Source organism: Cynocephalus volans, chromosome 1 (assembly GCF_027409185.1).
Source record: "Cynocephalus volans isolate mCynVol1 chromosome 1, mCynVol1.pri, whole genome shotgun sequence".
Taxonomy (NCBI): Eukaryota; Metazoa; Chordata; class Mammalia; order Dermoptera; family Cynocephalidae; genus Cynocephalus; species Cynocephalus volans.
The window spans coordinates 302579357-302597638 of record NC_084460.1 but is presented as its reverse complement, the minus strand read 5'-3'; the positions used below and the strand labels follow the sequence as shown (position 1 = coordinate 302597638).

General features: G+C 59.3%; 1 protein-coding gene across 1 annotated transcript in view; it reads right to left on the bottom strand.

Moving 5' to 3' along the window:
* CROCC2 (ciliary rootlet coiled-coil, rootletin family member 2) overlaps positions 1 to 15931 on the bottom strand; it is a 68478-nt gene extending 52547 nt beyond the window's left edge. The window contains 12 exon segments of the mRNA XM_063087083.1: positions 112 to 256; positions 797 to 979; positions 1529 to 1740; positions 1918 to 2124; positions 2416 to 2512; positions 3636 to 3833; positions 4340 to 4443; positions 10359 to 10524; positions 12234 to 12340; positions 14370 to 14518; positions 15175 to 15325; positions 15743 to 15931. Coding sequence (XP_062943153.1) covers positions 112 to 256; positions 797 to 979; positions 1529 to 1740; positions 1918 to 2124; positions 2416 to 2512; positions 3636 to 3833; positions 4340 to 4443; positions 10359 to 10524; positions 12234 to 12340; positions 14370 to 14518; positions 15175 to 15325; positions 15743 to 15931 — 1908 coding nt within the window.
* Positions 15932 to 18282: the final 2351 nt, after the last annotated feature.

The window sequence follows — 18282 nt, the reverse complement described above, 5'->3', positions numbered from 1 at the left end:
TGGGAGCTCTGGCAGAGGGCTGAGGGCCTGGGCAGGTGAGCAGCGAGGGGTGCGGGAGGCGAGGCCAGGGTGGGCTGGGGCAGATGGCCCAGAGAGGGCACGGAGGCATACCCGGGCCAGGGCCCCGCGCAGACTCTCCCTCTCGCCCTCTACGATGTCCCTTTGCAGCCGTGCTGCGCTCAGCGCCTCCCTGGCCGACACCAGCTCCTGCCTGAGCCCTGAGACCTTCTCCTCCAGCTGCTCCAGGCGCCCTTGACTGAGGCCCCAAGTGCAGAGGGTAGAAGGCGTGAGGTCGCCTCAGGGCAAGCTGGGGTTGTTCCACAAGACTCGCTGGCCCAGGGAGCCCCAAGAGGAGCATGACATCCCGGGAGGGCTGCCCTGGGCTGTGGGGCTGCTGCCCCGTTTCTGGGCTGGAGGCGGGATGGTGCTCTCTGTGAACAGCCTGGGTGAGTTGCATGTGCATGGGTGGGCACACGTGCTGCGGAACCCCCTCTGATGGGCCCACAGGGTGCCATTGGCAGGGACAGGGCACCCGGCCCATACTGGAGTGGGAGTCTGGGTCTGGGGGTGATGGCTCGGACTGCAGAGGGGCCTGGAGAGCCCTTTGCCCTGCTGCCTCCTCAGGTCCACCCAACCCCAGCGGACGAGATGGTGAGGAAACTATCCCACGTAGTGGATGAGGACACTGAGGCCCAGGGAGGGGACACGACGGCCCGAGGCACGCAGCCTCTCCTGCGAGGGACCCCTGCCTGCCCCACCAGGCCCTCGCCTGCGGGCAGTCCCCCTGCCAGCCCACCTGTTCTCCAGCTCCCTGAGGCCCCGCTGGCCCTGCAGCTCCAGCCCTGCCTTCTGCTCCGCCCACAGCAGGAGGCTGCTCTGCAGCTCCCAGTTCACGGCCTCTAGCCGCTGCTTCTCCACATCCGAAATGTCCGCCTTCCCTCTCAGCTCCTCCACTGCCATCTCCAGAGCTGCCTTCTCCCTGGGAGCAGATGGTCAGAGGTCAGGGTGGTTGGTCCCAGGACCCACGGGGGAAGGAAGAGCCTGAACAGATCCACTGGCGTCTCTGACCCCCACCCCCGCGCCTCTCAAGGTCAGGATCGTCCACGTCCTGCCCAGTACCCAGCACGCTGCAGCCCCCTTAGAGGAGCAACCGGGAAGGGCCCGTGGGGGTGAGACGGGGTGGGGCGTCGACTCTGCTCCCAAGCAGGGAAGCTTTCCTGACCTGCCGACCCACCCCTGGGCCACATCCAACCTGTTTCCCGTGTCCCTGCTCAGAGCCGCGTACGGATTTGGTTTCGGGAAGCCCTGCAGAGCCTCTCACTCAAGATTCAAATAGGCCCTGGGGCTTCATGCCACACGCTCCTCAGTCCCACCACCCAGGGTGGACAGAGGGATGGGTGGGTGAGGGGAGGTGGCCCAGCCAAGAGCACTTCTGTCTGGGAGGCGTGGCCCTTTCCCACTACTGCCTCACCCCGGTGCTGCCCCCGCCTGGCCCCACCCTGCTGGCTCCCGCCTGGGCTCCCGTCACCTTCCCAAGAGCTTGGCTGATGCCTGGCAGCACTGCGCCTCGCGCTTCTGAGCCTCCAGCTGACCCAGGAAGTCCTCGCGCTCCCGAGCTTGCTCCTGCACCTGCTCCTGCAGGAGCCTCTGTGAGGCCCGCAGCTCCCGCTGGCGCTCAGATAGCTGTTCCCGGAGCCCGGCCGCTGCTGCCTGGGCAGACTCCAGCTGCAGGTGCAGCTCCTGCTGAGGGTTGGGGGGCGTGAGCCCCTCAGAAAGGGCCCACGTAAGACCGGAGGCCTCTTCTGGGGTTGCGGGGCTCAGGGGCAATTCCCTGGTCTGGTGGGTTTCATGGTTCTGCCCCCGTGGGAGACCAGAGTGCATCTCTGCCTTGGTGCCCCATGGGCCGTGGCCACCGACCTGTTCCCGCTGCTGCCGCCTCTCAATGGCTGCCCACACGGCCTGCAGTGCGGGGTCCAGGGCATCTGGTGAGCGGGCCCGTGGCGTGGACAGCCCCTGGTGCAGGGACGTGGCCCGCGGGGGGCTCTTCAGGCAGGTCTGTGCTTCCTTGCCCTCAGAGCTGCTGCTCCACACCAGCTCTGGGCACACGGTGTCTGCCTGGGCCACCTTCAAGGTGCAGAGAGGAGGGATGGAGGGGAGAGAGCACAGAGCTGTGACTGACCGGGGGCCTGTGAGGCCCTCAGGCCATCTCTGCCTTTACCACCAGATGGCGGAAGATGGACCACACCTTCGTGATGCTGGTCAAAAGGCGCTGCAGGGATTCGACTTTGCTCCTCAAGTCGTCCACCACCAGCTGGTTTCTGCTGCATCGGGATTCCTGCAGCCAGGGGAGACCCCTCAGTGAGGCTGACAGACACCCCCCACTGCACAGCCACCCCGCTCCCCAGCCCCACCCACCAGTTTCTGAACGTCCACGCAGAGGGAAGCGATGGTTCTGTCCTTCTGCTTGTTTTGCTCCATGAGCTTCTCCACCAGCAGTGTTTGCTCGGACAGTCTGGGGAGAAGTTGGTGGGCGATGTGTTGGGGAGCAGCATGGAGCAGAGCACGGGTGCCCCGAGGATGCTGTGTCTCTGTCCGGCTCTGTGTGGCGTGGCCTACATGCCGGCGTTGACCTCGCTGCTGACGCGAGGCTGCACCTCTGTCTGAGCGGGCCTCAGTCCCTGGTCTGATCCCAGGCCTCTCCTGCTATCGAACCTTCACTGCTGTCCCCACTCAGCTCTGCAGCCTCGTGTCTAGCTCTGGCTGGTCCCTCTGCCCGGAACACCTCTGTCCCCATTGGTCTAACATTGACTGGTGTTACTGTTCTTTTCTTCCTGGGAGCCCCTTTCTTTTTAAAGTCCCTGGCTCCCCACGGCACCTGGGTCTCCCTTCCTGTGGCCCCAGAGTACTCGGCTCCGGCCCTGGGGTGCTGCCCCGACAGGCTGCACTGGGCTCTCCCGGGCCCCCACATCCTGTTCCTTTGGGGTTGCCCCCCGAGGGTAGAGAGGGCTTGGGCCCATCAGCCTGGTGAGGTGTCCGTGGCCAAGTGAGCCCTGGACGCCAGGTTTCGTGGAGTCGCCCCATGGCCAGCAAGTTAGTCCTTCACTGGGGAGCTGCACCCCCATTTTCTGCTGGAGCTGCCCTCAAGACTTCCAAGCCCCAGTGTGGGCTGTGTGTCTGGAGCCTTCTGTGCTTACTGCGAGGCTCACAGACCCCCCAGAGGGGGCGTTTGTCTCATTAGCACAGTGCAGGAGGGGGTCCAGTCCCCCCACCTACCTCAGATTCTTAAATCGTTTACTTAAGACAAATTCCCACCTCTGGAAGAACGTTCCTGCATTTAGACCTAAAATTCCACATCTGGGAACCGTGCAGCAGAAAACAGTCCAATGGCTGTGACATTTTCTGAAATACTCAAAGTTAGGGAGATTCTACCTTTCGCCTGCAGGGATCGTCCAGGAGATTCGGGCCCCCACCCCGGGGAACGTGCTGCAGGCACGGGACAGCCAGCAAAATGCTCAGGTGTCAGAGTGCTGGCTGAAGATCAGGACCCCAACCACACGCGAGTGAGGTGATCCTATCTCGGAGACGAAGCTGCCCGGCAGACTGGAAGGGGGGTGCCTGCCCGACTCTGCACCCACCTGGCCTGGAGCGCCACCTGCTCCGTGTGCCAGCGGCCCCGCAGCTGCAGGGTCTCGCCCACCCTGGACCGCAGCTGCTGCTCCAGCGCACCGGCTGTGCTGCGGGCCGACAGCCGCAGGTTGGAGTCGAGGTTCAGGCAGGCCGTACACAGGCGCCGGGCTGTCCTGGCTGCATCTGCTTGCATGTCAGTGAGACCCCTGGGAAGCAAGGGCAGGACCCACAGCAGAGTCTTGGGACCTGCTTGCAGGCCACCGGCCCACCAGGCTCCAAGCCGCATTGGGAGAGACCCCACGGGTGACTCCTCCCCAGCCACCCTCAGGAGAAGCCCCCACCACATGGCATTGATTGCCACAAAATACCAGGGGGACAGCTGGGGAGGGGTGAGCAGGGGCTGGGGCCAGGCTGGACCAGCTATAGGAGTTCTGAGCAAGACCGAAGCCCTTGGAGCATCAGTCTCTCAGCGTGCAAACGGGGAACTACGTACCTCAAGGGCTAATCTGGGCAACCCTAGGAGCTCCACCGGGTAGGTGCCCCCCTCCCGTGGTGTGTCCCCACATCCGCCTCCTCACCCCTGCATCTCTAGGCCCCTCCACCGGTCCCTCCCCCCAGTCCACGGCCCCCTCTGTCCCCGCCAAGCGCGCCTCTCCTCTCCCTGCTGGGGGCCAGGCGCGTGCTCTGGTGCAGGTGGGGCACTGGCTCTCACCTCTCAGTGGCTGCACGCAGCTCGGCCACATGCGTCCGGAGTGCCACGGCCTGTCTCCATAGGAGAAGGAGCTCCCGGGACTGCGCTGGGCCCGTCTGCCGAGTCTGGAAGCAAGAGGCCCATGTCCACCTCAGGCCAGGACCCGTTCGCCTTCCCCAGCCCACTCTCTCCCAGCTGCCAGGCTGGGCCGGTTCCATAGGAGCTGCAGGTGGACTCTGTATCACATACCAGGTCCTGAAGCTCCCATGTCCCACGGACAAATGACCCCTGGGAGTACGTGGCCATACCTGGCTCCTACCAGGGCCACCCATGTGAGTGGTGGTGGGTGCCTCACAGCTCCTGCGTCTGTCGGGGGCCGTGGTGGGGTCCACGGCCCCACCATAGTGCAGGGGTGCCGACTAGGAGCGGCTCACCCGCTGCTCTCACAACAGCTTGGGGTTGGAACTCCCAGGACCAGGACCTGGTCTCCCTGTGGGGCATGTGATCTTCTGTGGCCTTCATCTCCTGTGCCTCCAGGGTGGAGGGAAGAGGACGGGAGGACCGGCTTTTTCCTCCTCCAGTCCAAGGCCTTGGCTCTCACTCGAGGGCTCTGTAGGTGTCCAGGTGTGGGCCTGGCACCTCAAAGGTGTCGGGAAGACAGAGGGAGCTAGAAGGCTCCACCATGCGGAGCCCTCGGTTTACAGGGGAGATGGGGAAGCCGCCTGCTGAGGCAAGGCAGGAGGAATTGGGGTTGGGATGGTGGACCTGGAGGCCACTGCAGGGCTGCGTGTGGGGTGGGCTGGGCTGGGGGCAGGAGCGAGATGGGGCTGTGTGTGCTCAGCGGTTCCGGGCTGAAGCGCAGAAGGCTCTCAGAGCCTCCACACCTCTGTCTCAGGGTCCACGCTGGGCTGTCTTCTGTGTGCCGACTCCTGGGACCCCGAGGGTTCCCAGCACCCACTGTCTTCCCCCACCCGTCACAGCCCCACAGATGTTCTTCAGCACTGTTTTCAGATAAGGGCACCCCACTACCCGATGACACTGCTGCAGACCTCTGCAGGGCAGGTGACCTCCTGCCCATGAGCAGAGGCGGGTGCAGTTTCAGCCACGCCCCCTCCTCTCTGACTGCGGTCACCGAGGGAGCAGGGCTGAGACACAATTCCCGGCAATGGGACCAGCCTGCCCGGTAGACACGCTGCAGTCCAGACCTCACTCTTCTGCTGGGATGCCAGGCTGTGCTGGCCACAGCAGAGAGGACACTGGGGCCAGGAACTGGTGACGTCAGGGAACTGAGAGAGACCTGGGCAATTTCTTGCCAAACCGAGAAACTTGAACATCAGTGTCCTTGACCAAAGGGGCTCAGGGGACAGAGAGCAAAGTCCAGGGCACAACCAAAGTGCTGTGTGGAGGAAGCTCCTCACACATGAAGGGGATGGCCCAAGAGCTGCAGGCTCAGTGCTGTGTGCTAGATGTGAGCAGACTAGGGCGTGAACTGGATACCCCTGCACACACCCCCACACACATTCACACACGCGCACTCACTCCCACACTCACTCCCACACTCTCACAATACACACACATACATGCACACATCATCACACACATATACACTCACTCACACACTCTCACACATACACACATAATGCGCACATCATTACACACACATTCATTTACACACTCTCACACATACACACATACATGCACACATCATTACACACACATTCACTACCACACTCACACACATACATGCACACATCATCACACACATATACGCTCACTCACACACACTCTCACACATACACACATGATGCACACATCATTACACACACATTCATTTACACACTCACACACACATACATGCACACAGCATTACACACATACACACATACACATACATGCAAATATCATTACACACATACACCATTACACACACATGCACACGTCATTACACACATATACACAGACTCACACATTCACTCACACACTCACACATGCACACATACATGCACACATCATTACACACATACACACACACGTTCACTCCCACACTCACACACATACACACACATATATGCACACATCATTACACACCTATACACTCACTCACACACACACTCTCACACATACACACATAATGCACACATCATTACACACACATTCATTCACACACTCTCACACATACACACATACATGCACACATCACACACACATACACACTCACACATTCACTCACACACTCACACACACATACATGCGCACAGCATTACACACATACACACATACACATACATGCAAATATCATTACACACATATATCACACATACATGTACACATCATTACACACACACATTCACTCACACACACACACACCATTACACACACATGCACACATCATTACACACATATACACAGACTCACACATTCACTCACACACTCACACATACATGCACAAATCATTACACACACACACATTCACACACACATCATTACACACACACTCACACATTCACTCACACACATCATTACACACACACACACCATTACACACACATACACGCATACATCATTACACACATGCATACTCACTCATACATTCACTCACACACTCACACATACACACATACATGCACACATCATTACACACATATACACACACATCGCTCACACACACGTACACGCATACATGCACACATCATTACACACATACACACACTCACACATTCACTCACACACTCACACATGCACACATACATGCACACATCATTACACACACATACACTCACACTTTCACACACACATCATCACACACACATACACACTCACACATTCACTCACACACATCATTACACACACACACACCATTACACACACGCATACATCATTACACACACGCACACTCGCTCATACATTCACTCACACACTCTCACACATACACACATACATGCACACATCATTACACACATATACACACACATCACTCACACACTCACACATACACACATCATTACACACATATACACACACTCACATCACTCACAGACACATACGCACATACATGCACACATCATTACACACACACACTCACATTCGCTCACACACACACACCATTATACACACATAAATACACATATCATTACACACATATACACACATGTACATACATCCACACTCACAGATACACCATCACACACATATATACATGCACACACACTTTACACACTTACACCACCATTACATACACATACATACACACACCACACACACACCACCATTACATACACATACGTACACACATACATACACAGCACACCTCATATACACTCACACCTCACACACATTCACACACACTGCACTCACACACACCGCACTCACACACACATGCCGAATGTATGTGGTGTGTGTGTGTGACTGTGGTGTGTGTGACTGTGGTGTGTATGTGAGTGTGGTCTGTGTGAGTGTGGTGTGTGTGTAATTGTGGTGTATGTATGTGTGAGTGTGTTGTGCATATGTGGGGGGTGTGAGTGTGGTGTGTGAGTGTTTGTGTGTTTGTGCGTGGTGTGTGTGTAATGGTGGTGTGTGTATATGTGAATGTGTGTGTGAATGCATGTGGGGTGTGTGTGAGTGTGGTACATGTGTAATGGTGGTATGTGTATGTGTGAGTATGTGTGAGGTGTGCTGAGTTTATATACGTGTGTTTAATAGTGGAGTGTATATGCATGAGTGTGCGTGAGTGTGCTGTATGTGTGAATGCATGTGGTGTGTGTATGTATGCCTGCGCGTGCACATTTGTGTAATGGTGGTGTGTGTACATGTGAGTGTGGGTGGTGTGTGTATATGTATGTGTGTGAGAATGTATGTGGGGTGTGTCACTCACATGCACACACCACCATTTCACACATGCCTACACACACCACACACACCATACTCACGTACACATATACACACCATGATTACAGACTGATGGAGTTTGGGAGTGTTGCCCCCTCCAAAACTCATGTGGAAATTTGATCCCCAATGTGACAGTGTTGGAAACTGATTGAGTCATGGGGGCGGATCCCTCATGAATGGATTAATGCTCTCCCTGGGGGCGGGGGGATTAATGAGTGAGTTCTCGCTCTATTAGTTCCGGTGAGAGCTGGTTGTTTAAAAGACCCTGGCACCTTCTCTCTCTTGCTTTCTCTTACCATGTGGTCTGCATGTACATGCCAGCTGCCTGCCACTTTCTTCCATGAGCTGAAGCAGCCTGAGGCCCGTGCCCGATGCAGCTGTCCCAGAATCGTAAGCCAAATAAACCTCTTTCCTTTATAAATTACCCAGTCTCAGGTGTTTCTGTTATATCAACACAAAATGGACTAAAACACAGACACACCACACTTGCATACCCACACACATTCACACACATTCACACACCTCACACACACATACACAGATCACAATTACACACACATACACACACACCATACTCACACATACCCCCACACATTGACCCATATACACCATACTCATACACAGACCACACTCACACCACATCTGCATACACAGAGTACACTCACATACACAAACCACAATCACACACACCACACACATTCATGCATATATACACACACACCACACTTATGCATATACACACCTGTACATACACACACACACTCACATTTGCACATGCACACACGCACACACACACACACACACACACACACACACACACACACACACACACACACACACACACACACACCCTGCAGGAGACTGTAAGAAAAACTGCCTGTCTAGAATGTTGGAGTTGAACAGAGGAAAGAAATCTTCCCCATAGATTTGGAACCACAAGTCAGATTCCACACAGTTTGGAGCCTGAATCCACAGAAGTTGGGTGGTCTCAAAAGAATCAAGCTGGAAATTAACTTCAAATGTGGCCCCAAAGACTGTTACAGCCCCAGGCACCCCTCAGAAGGAAGTGAAAATCCTTCTGGAAAAAACTACATTCACTCCAGGTTTCAGGGAATGCTCACAAAGTTTTAGAAGTTTTAGAAAACAAGCAGCTCACAGTTAAAAAAAAAAATCGCCAAAGACACAAGGAAACAAAGAACTGTGATCAGGAGCCAGCAGAAACAATAGAATCAGACTTTGAGAAACTTCAGATCATTGAATATCAGACACAGACTACAAAATGACTGCTTTTAACATACGCCAACAAGTATGTGAGAGGTTTGAAAGTATGAGTTCAGTAAGATATGTTGAAAATAATCAAACAGAACTCTTAAATGTGAAATTTAAGCTGAGTAGGAAGATTTAACAGAGATTAGACATCAGAAGAGAAAATTGATGAACAGGAAGGTAGATTTGAAAAAATTATCTAGAGTATAGACCAGGGTGATAAAACAAAAGAAACTATGGACGGTTGAGAGCGTGGCGGATGGCGTGAGATGACGAGCTTACATCTGGAGGAGAGAGACACTGAGCACAGGCAATGTGTAAAGAATCAGTGACTACTTTCCAAAATAATGAAAGACACAGAAGCTTGATGAAGCCTAAGCAGGATAGACAAAAAGACCCGTCACAGTAAAGCTGCAGAACACCAAAGTCAAAGCAGAGATCTTAAAAGCAGCCAGAGCGAGAGGACAAATGACCTTTACAAGGAGCAGTCAGAGTCAAGGACATGGGAAGCTGACCTCTCAACAGCTACAGGGAAGCCAGGAGACAGAGAAAGAGAGACTTCAAGGAGCTGAGCGAAAACAGCTATTAACAGTGAGAATATGTTTCAAGCTAGGGGGACGTAAAGACCCTTGGTAAACAAATGCCACATGAACTCAGGGGACTGTCTCCTTCCAGAGCATCAGTTCTCACGCCTGTGGCTACCATGTGACCACCCGGCCATAGAAATGTGTGGACCAGGCGATGGCGTGGGATGCGATGTGTCTCAAATGTCTCATGCCGGAAGTCCCACATGAGGGGTCAGCACATCCCCTCTGGTCCCTCCCACTACCACCAGCCCCAGGCATCCAAACAGGCAGCGGCTGCTGGATGGGTGAGGATGGGGCAGCACCTCTCTCTCAGCCCAGTGCTGTGCCTCACGCAGCTCCAGCTTGCCCTGCAGGAGGAGCACGTTGCCCGCCGTCCTGGCCAGCTCCCGGGCCAGTGTGTCATTGGCCTTCTGCATGTGCTCCAGCTGCTCCCGCAGCAGCGTGTTCACCTGGGAGAAGCCAATGCTCCTGGAGGGACAGAAGCCACAGTGGTGTGGTCATGGGTGGGTGGCCTCTCCCTAGGGAGGCACTCAGAGTCCCAGGTGCACCCTGTGTCAGAGGTGGAAATGGAGCCCTGAAGTCCTCTGCCCCTGAGCAGTACCAACCTCCTGCAGTGGGCCCCTCCAGGGTGGCTCTCCCAGGTGCCACCCCTGCACCCTCCTTCCTTCCTGGGACCCCTGCCTTCCCTCCCCTCCTGTGCTCTCCTGGCTCTGCCCCCATAACCCTGGCCCGCTCCTCCACCCGCGAGACATGCAGGAAGACCAGAGGGGGTGGGGAGAGGAGTCGGGCGTGCCCTGGGGAGGGCGGGAGCAGCCTCTCTAGAACTACGGGAGCAGGTCTGCTTGCGCTGTGGTGAGGGACCCCAAACCCGTGGAGCCGGTGGACCTCCCTCTAATGAGCCCCGCACAGGGGTCATTCTCTTCTCCTTTGCTCCTCAGGCATCGGCCTCTGCCTGGGTTGTTTTACCCACTCAAAACTGGTTTGCAAAGTGCTTCTCAGCACCTGTCTTCCTTTTCCAGATTCCCTGAGGATGAGCCAAGTATGGGATGGATTCCACAAATGGGTCACCTGCCCCAGGGACTCAGCCCCTCCCATCCGCCCTGCAGAGGGCCCTTTCCTCCCAGGAGATGGGTCATGGGGCTGGGGGGGGGGCTGGGGTGACTACTGGGAGAGCTGGGGTGTGGCACACATTTGCCAACGATGAACAGAAGAGCCCCTGACCATGAAGTCAGAGAGGCTCAAAGCCCAAAGCACCTGGGAGTCAGGGCTGGGGTGTGAAGGAGAGTGGGAAAAGGGCACCACAGGGCTGGCTGGACCAACTGGGGGCCAGGGACAGCTGGGGTTGGCCCTGCCTGCAGTAATGGCCTGAGCACCAGCCTCAGCAGGTGTCAGGGTCCTGGGGTGGCACACTCGGGAGAACAGGACCAAGGAGCCCCATGATGGCATCTGTGCCTGTGAGGCTGCCCACAGCCCGCAAACCTCCACTTCCCTAGGTGGGCAGAACCCCCTCAGTCAGCACCATCTCTAGGCTGTGAGCATGTGGGGTGGGGAGACCCAGATGCCGAGTCGAGGCGTGAGTGGCAGCCCAGTCGCCGCCAGCGTCCTAGCGGTGCTGCTGCTCGATTACAGGTGGGGGTGTCTCCCTCTCTCTCTCTCCTTCACTCGTGAGCGGTGCTGACGTGGCGGGTAGCACGGCAGGGGTGATGCCACATGCAGGGAGACCGGGCACGAGCCCCCTCATTCACCGCTGCTCACGGCAGCCCCTCTGCTCCGAGCCACCTCCTCCTGGCTTGTGAAATGGGGTGGCATATGATAACCATGCCTCATGCACAGCAGAGCTGGTTGGGTGGGCACCTGGACTGTCGCGACTGGCCTTGCCCTTGTTTTTCCACTCAGCCCTGGCCCTGAGGGGTGGGAAACCAGGGTCCTGCTGCGAGCAAGAGGGTGAGCAGTGTGCACCCAGCTCTGCTTGAGGCCACAGTGAGCAGGTCCTGGCCCCCAGCTCCCCCTCTTTAGGCCCCTCCCCTGCCCACCAAAGCCTGCAATGACTCCCGCAGGCAAATTCAACTTAGAGGCACTTTGGGAAGCGGTGGCCAATAATCCCAGGCTCGGTGGGGTCTGCTGCCTCTCAGGTGACAGCCGCACTTCCCGCAGCCCTGACTGCCCATCCCCCTCACCGCTGCTCCGCGGCCTCCAGACAGCCGAGGGCCTCCTCCAGGTCTGTGCTGTGCTCCAGCTCCGACCTCTGCAGCCGAGCCTCAGTGGCCTCCAGCTGGGCCTGCAGCTGGACAGGAGTGTTAGTCCACCTGGTCTGGCTGCTCCTGAAGCTGCTGGCCAGGAGCAGGGGCATCTTTGGCACAAAGCCCACCCTGGGGTGGAAGAGAGGGCTCCCCGTGGCCCCAGGGCAGGGGCAGGGTTGAGTCTGGTGAGGCTCAGGCCCCTCTGCACCAAGGGCCAGACGGGCGACTGTCCACACCGTGCCCCTGGCCCAAGTGCGTGTGGCCAGCGTGGGGGTGGTGGGAGGTGTGCTGGGCTGACCACACATGCCTGTGATTCCAGCGTGAGTGTGGTGGGCCCAGTGGGTGGGAGGGCTCGGGAGCCCCTTACAGGAAGGTAAACTGAGGCCCCACTGCCCCAGCTGCTGAGACTGCCCAGCTGTCAGGGTAGGCGAGGAGGCCTCAGGGCTCTGTTCTGTCACACAGCTCAGGGTGGAGAGTTGCAGATTAATCTCTGGGCCACATGCTCTTGAGAGTGAGTGAGCGTGGGGTCCCCCTTCCAGCCTGGGCCTCCTGCCTGCACTCCCACCTCCCTCTTGGCCCCTCATCCAGCAGGGGATGGGGCACACCCACCCCCCAAAGCAGAGCCCCAGGGTGTCTGGGGAGGGGGAGTCAGGCCCAGCAGCCCGAGGCTGAGCAGAGGAGGCCACATCCAGAGTCTTCCATCCAGGGCCACACCAAGACCTGACCCGGGGTGCAGGAAGTCAGGGTGGAGGAAGGCCCAGTGGTTAGGGAGGAGCAGGAGGCCTGGGGCAGCTGAGCAGCCCCTGCAGCCACCCGCAGGGTGGGACAGGGGGTGTTGGGGGGACCCCGCAGAGCAGGAGGCGGGGGAGAGACGCCCACAACAAGGCACGCTGGTCACCAAGCCTGCCGCCCCACCCCTCCTGCCTGCCTGGGAGTAACTTGGGGCAGGTCTGGCCCCTCCTGGCACCCACATGGAGCCCCCGTGCTGAGACGCCTGCAGGAGCCAGCGCGTGTGCTGAGCTGCGAGTCTGCGAGTTCAGATCTGACTCACTCGGGTTACTGATCTGTCGGCAGGATTTCTGTGGCTTCTATTCCCACCGGCCTGTTCCCAACATCTCCCCACCCTGTGCTAGGAAGATGCTCACCCCTGAGGCCTGGCCGCACAGCCCAGGGCGCACAGGAAGAGCAGGCGGGGCTGGGGCTCACCCGGATGCCCCGGGCCCCTGACCAGAATCAGGATGCAGGGGGCCCTCGTGTCCTGCCCCGAGGAGCTCCTGGGGGTGGGGGAGGGTGACGTCGAGAACGGGGCATGGCAGACCTGGAGGGGGACGCTGAGTGAGCACTGGCCCTCTCTGAGCCTCAGTTTCCTCATCTGGAAAGTGGGTCATCTGTCCTACCACATAGATCACAGGGTAGGCTCTGAATACAGTGTGGGCTGGGGCTGGGCCAGGCACAGCAAGGGCTTTGAGCTCCCCATGCTATGGTTCCTTCATCTTTCTGCCCCAGTTTCCCCATCTGCTCAAAGGGAGGCTCTCCTCAGGCCCACACTTCATTATGACTAAATAAGCCTGTTGCTCGAGCTCACAGCCCCTGGCCTCTCCCTCTTCCCCTGTGCTCTGGGTCCTGAGAGGCGCCCCCAGCCTCCGTTGTCAGGGAGGGGCTGGGGGCTGGGAATAGACTGTCTCTCCACAGGCTCTGTCTAGGGGCTTGGGGTCAATCCCTTCTGCCTGGCTTTCCTCCTCTCTTCAGAAGGTGCTGGCTTTGCACTGATACTGGGCTCAGCATGGGGGACAATGGGTCAGGACTGACCAGGCCACCCCACAGGAGTACCAGGGAGGTGGGGGACAAGTCGGAGCCTGAGCCTGGCTGTGAGACCTAGGGGACTCCTTTGGGGCAGACGAAGGCCTGGGCACCTGTCCTGCTCTGCCCCCACCCTGGCCTGTTTCCCCACCCCTCTTGCCCACATCCCAACTGTGGGCTGACACACTCTTTCCTGGTCCCCACAGGTACAACCCCCACCGAGGGCCAGGCTGCTGCCCACTGGCCTGCCACGCACCAGCCCTACACACTCACCCGCTCGCTGAGCACGTGGTACCTGCTGGCCACCTCGTCCCGATCAGCAGCCGCCTGGGCCAGCAGGTCCTGCATCCGGGACAGCTCCTCCTGCAGGAGCTGGTTCTCCTCCTGCACGCGGGCCCTGGCGGCTGCTGGCTCCCGCACCCCTGCAGGCACCATGCCCAAGGTCAGCCTGGGCGCCAGACCGGGGCCCCACCCCACCTCAGCACGCACCCACCTCCTAGGGGGAGTCCTGGGCTGGCCCCTGGGTTTCCCCTGCTGAGCCTGCCCCAGTCTCCTGGGAGGGGTCCCAGCTCTGACCTGAGGACCCCGAGGTGGGGAGGTGAGTCCTTGTTAATGGGCATCTCACCACCTCCTGCCTTTTGTGGACATCTTTAACCCAAATACAGACCGATGCGCAGACCAACCCCCACACCAATTAAGCAGAGCATTCAGGTCCCCACCCCATCTGAGGAGCAGAGAGACCAGTGGCTTCCGTGAAACGGAACCTCGCTTTTCTAAATGCACAGCGGGGTTCCCTCCCTACACGTACACACTGAGTTACAGGCTCTTCAGAAGGCTGACAGACCTTCACTACAGAAAGGAGACTGGGACCCATGCGCGGGGGAGACACGAGCACACCCTGGGCCCGACGGCCTGACTGCCGTGTGGCTTGGGTGCCAGGATGGAGCCCTCAGAGCCAGTGCCTCAGCTGCAAAGCACACCGAGGAGGAGACAGTGCTCGGGGGGCCTGCGGGGTGGGGGACGGAGGCCACGCTCGGAGCCAGCCCCCTGGTGACCCAGCCACCCCAACTCCCTTCACCTTGGGGTGGGTCCTCGCCCAGGCTGCCCGTCACGATCTCCCTAATGCGGGCAGGCACAGGGGTGGGCGAGGCCTGCCGGCCTTCCCCACGCACAGTCAGTGCCCGGTCTTCTCTGCTGGCTGTGGGACTCAGGATGGTGTCCTCCAGCCTCTGAAAGACACCCAAGACACCTGGGACTGGCACCCCCTGGACAGCAGCCAGGCACCCCCACCTGAGCCCCCTGGAGTTGCTGGGAGCTACCAGAGGGTTACCCCAGGGCTGCAAAGTGCCCTGGAGAGGACCCGGTGAGGCTGGGCGGGTCACCGAAGGCTTGTGCCTTGGTTTCCCCACCCATAAAGTGGGATCGCTCCCATCCCCTGGCACTGCTGCGAGTGACCACGAGGAAATGGAGGGAAGGGACGCATGTGGGAGAACACCCAGCCGAGGTCAGCACCGGGCCCACCTGTGGCCCTGCTCCATCTCTGTGCGGGGGCGGGGCTGACTGCCGGGCTGAGTGACCTTGGCCATCTTCTAGGGATGCTGGGAGGCAGGGGCTTTACCTCTGGCCTGCAGTGAGGAAACCCAGACCTCTCTGTCCACCTGGAGCAGGTAGCCCACAGCTTGTTTGCAGAGTGAGGTGGGGAGCTGGGCCCCGAGCCCCACCCGGTGGTCCCAGCACCTGGTGTGGGGGAGGTGCTGGTGACAGCTGGAAGGACCGAGGCTCAGCCGTCCTTCACTGCTGCAGCTGCCCACCCCGCTGAAGAAGGCCCTGTGCATCGGGAGGGGCGTGCACGGGCCTGGGCAGGGTCAGCAGAGACCTCTCCTCCCGCTCCTGCTGGATTCTGGGAGTAAGTCTGGGATGTGTCTCTCTTGACCCAGCCCTTGGAGGGCTGCCGTGACAGGGGTGGTGGGAGGACAGTGAGGATGCCTTCCTTCCTAGGAGGGGACTGAGCAGCTGAGCTGCAGGGAAGAGGCCCCAGTAGGCCTGAAGTGAACAGGAAATTCTGGGGTCCTGGGTGGCTGGAGATTGGTCTTGGGGGTCTTGGGCTCTAAGTGGCAATTTGCTGGGAGGGGCACAGCTGTGGGTCGGCCTGGCTGGGCCTCTGGAGCCTGTGCCCTGCACTGACTATGGGGAAGATGTTTAGGGTCCCGTGAATGCCAGACGTGCGGCTGGTCCATTCCAAACTAGCAGGAAACTTCCAGACACGAGAGGGCCAGGCAAGACAGGACGGCGGGAATGACAGTCCACACTGCCCACCCGCCCTGCTGCATTAGGGATTTCCAGATTTAAGGCAGTGGATTAAATACCGAAGGGCGACTGGGTGCTTGCCAGGGGATCCTGAGAGATCGTGTCCACTCCCAAAGGGGCAGCAGACCAGAGTCCTCCCGTCCCCTCCTCCCACAGCCCCAGACACTCCCCCTCTGGCTCCCAGGCCACCACTGGAGGCCCCTCTCCCTGCAGCCCCCAGAGCCACAACGTACTCCCCATCCTGGGACTCCCCAAGTCCTCCTCCCCGCCCAGGCTCCCACCTCCCATCTTCCCCCTGCCCTCCCTGAAGATGCTGTCTATGTCGAGACTGGCCCTGGCTCTGACCCTCAGGCCTGGGCTGATGGGTGGCAGGCTTCCTGGGTGCGCCTCGCCCCCGCCATTCTCACCGGTCCCTCCCGCTGACCCAGCCACGTTGGGTGTCCTGCCGATCCGCGGTGCTCCCTGGACACAGGCCTCCTCCTCCACCTGGACCCCTGAACTGCTGGCCCCTCTCCTGGGCTGCAGCGGACTGCAGAGGCACGGGGTTCCGCACGACATCGAGAGGCCCTTTCTGATCCCCAACAGCACTGCCAGCCACCTTGCAGCCCTCGCCGGGGAGCCTGAGCCCAGGTCCTGGGTTAACCCGCCCCCCTTCAGGCAGGGGCCTTATTTTCCACCTGTGGGGTTTGTGTTTCCGTTGCCTGGGAGGTCTTGGGGCGGTGCCTTTGCCCCACATTTCCCCCAGAGGGGTGCGAGGTGAACTGCCTTGCTCTGGAGCAGAAGCCGGGGTGGGGGGAGGGGAAGATGTGCCTGTTAGCCCCTCCGCTCCAAGCGAGTACCCCGGTGTCAAGACCACCAGCAGCCTCTCCTGTCTTAGGAGAGGAGATGGGCTGGAGGGGACTCAGACTCAGCTACTGTCTACTCTGAACCTGGTATTTTGGGGAAAACACAAGGGGAAACTGAGGCTCAGTGGGGGGCAAGAAGAACCCAGACCCCTTGATTAGAGACAGTCGAGCCCGACTCAGCTCGGGGCGGGCTCCCTGCTAGGCCGGGAAGGACTCTGCCCCCGGCCTCCCGCCACGGCAGCGCCCGCCCCCCTGCGCTCCCCCGGGCATCAGTGGCGCCACCCGCTAACGGGAAAGCAGCAGCGCCGCATAAACTTGACTCATTCCTAACATTTACAGAGGGTCACTTATTAGCCGAGACGTCCCGAGAGGCGCTGGGGCGTAATGGGTTCCAGCTGTGGCCGGGTGCCTGCGATGGGCCGCGGCCCAGCTGGAGCCGGAGGGGGACGCGGGCGGGGGCGCAGAGGCGGTGTGCACCCCAGTGGCCTGTCCCTCCCCGCTCCTGCCTACTGGCCCCTCCCTGGGGGGGGAATGTGGGGGTTGAGGGCAGCACCCCCAAACAACTGGAGGGGGCAGGGGAGGGGCCCGCAGGGGAGGTGGAGAGAGCTGAGAGGAGGGGGCTGCTGGCTTCAGACCCCACTGGACACGGCCTCCTTCCCAGGCAGACTCGAGTCCTGACCCAAGGTCTCAGCCACCTGCTCCCCAGCCTTGCGTCCCCACTCCCCCCAGGTCCCACCCGGACATTCCATGCTGCCACCTGCGGCACTGCAGTCCAGGCAGGTTGCCCCCTGCCCCTCCTGGTGGGTCCTTCCCGGTTAGCCTGTTTCCCAGCCCAGGGCTCTGCGGGGCATCGCCCTGCTGTGACCAGCAGTCCAAATAGAGACTTGTAGAAGGGTTTCTGGGGAGCCCCAGCAGGTTGGAGGGGACACCAGGGCAGGACATCAGTTTCCCAAAAGACCCCAGACCCACAGCTGAGCCCAGCCATGTCCCTTCTTTCTGCTTGGGGTGCCCTCCTCAGCTCCACCTGCACTAAA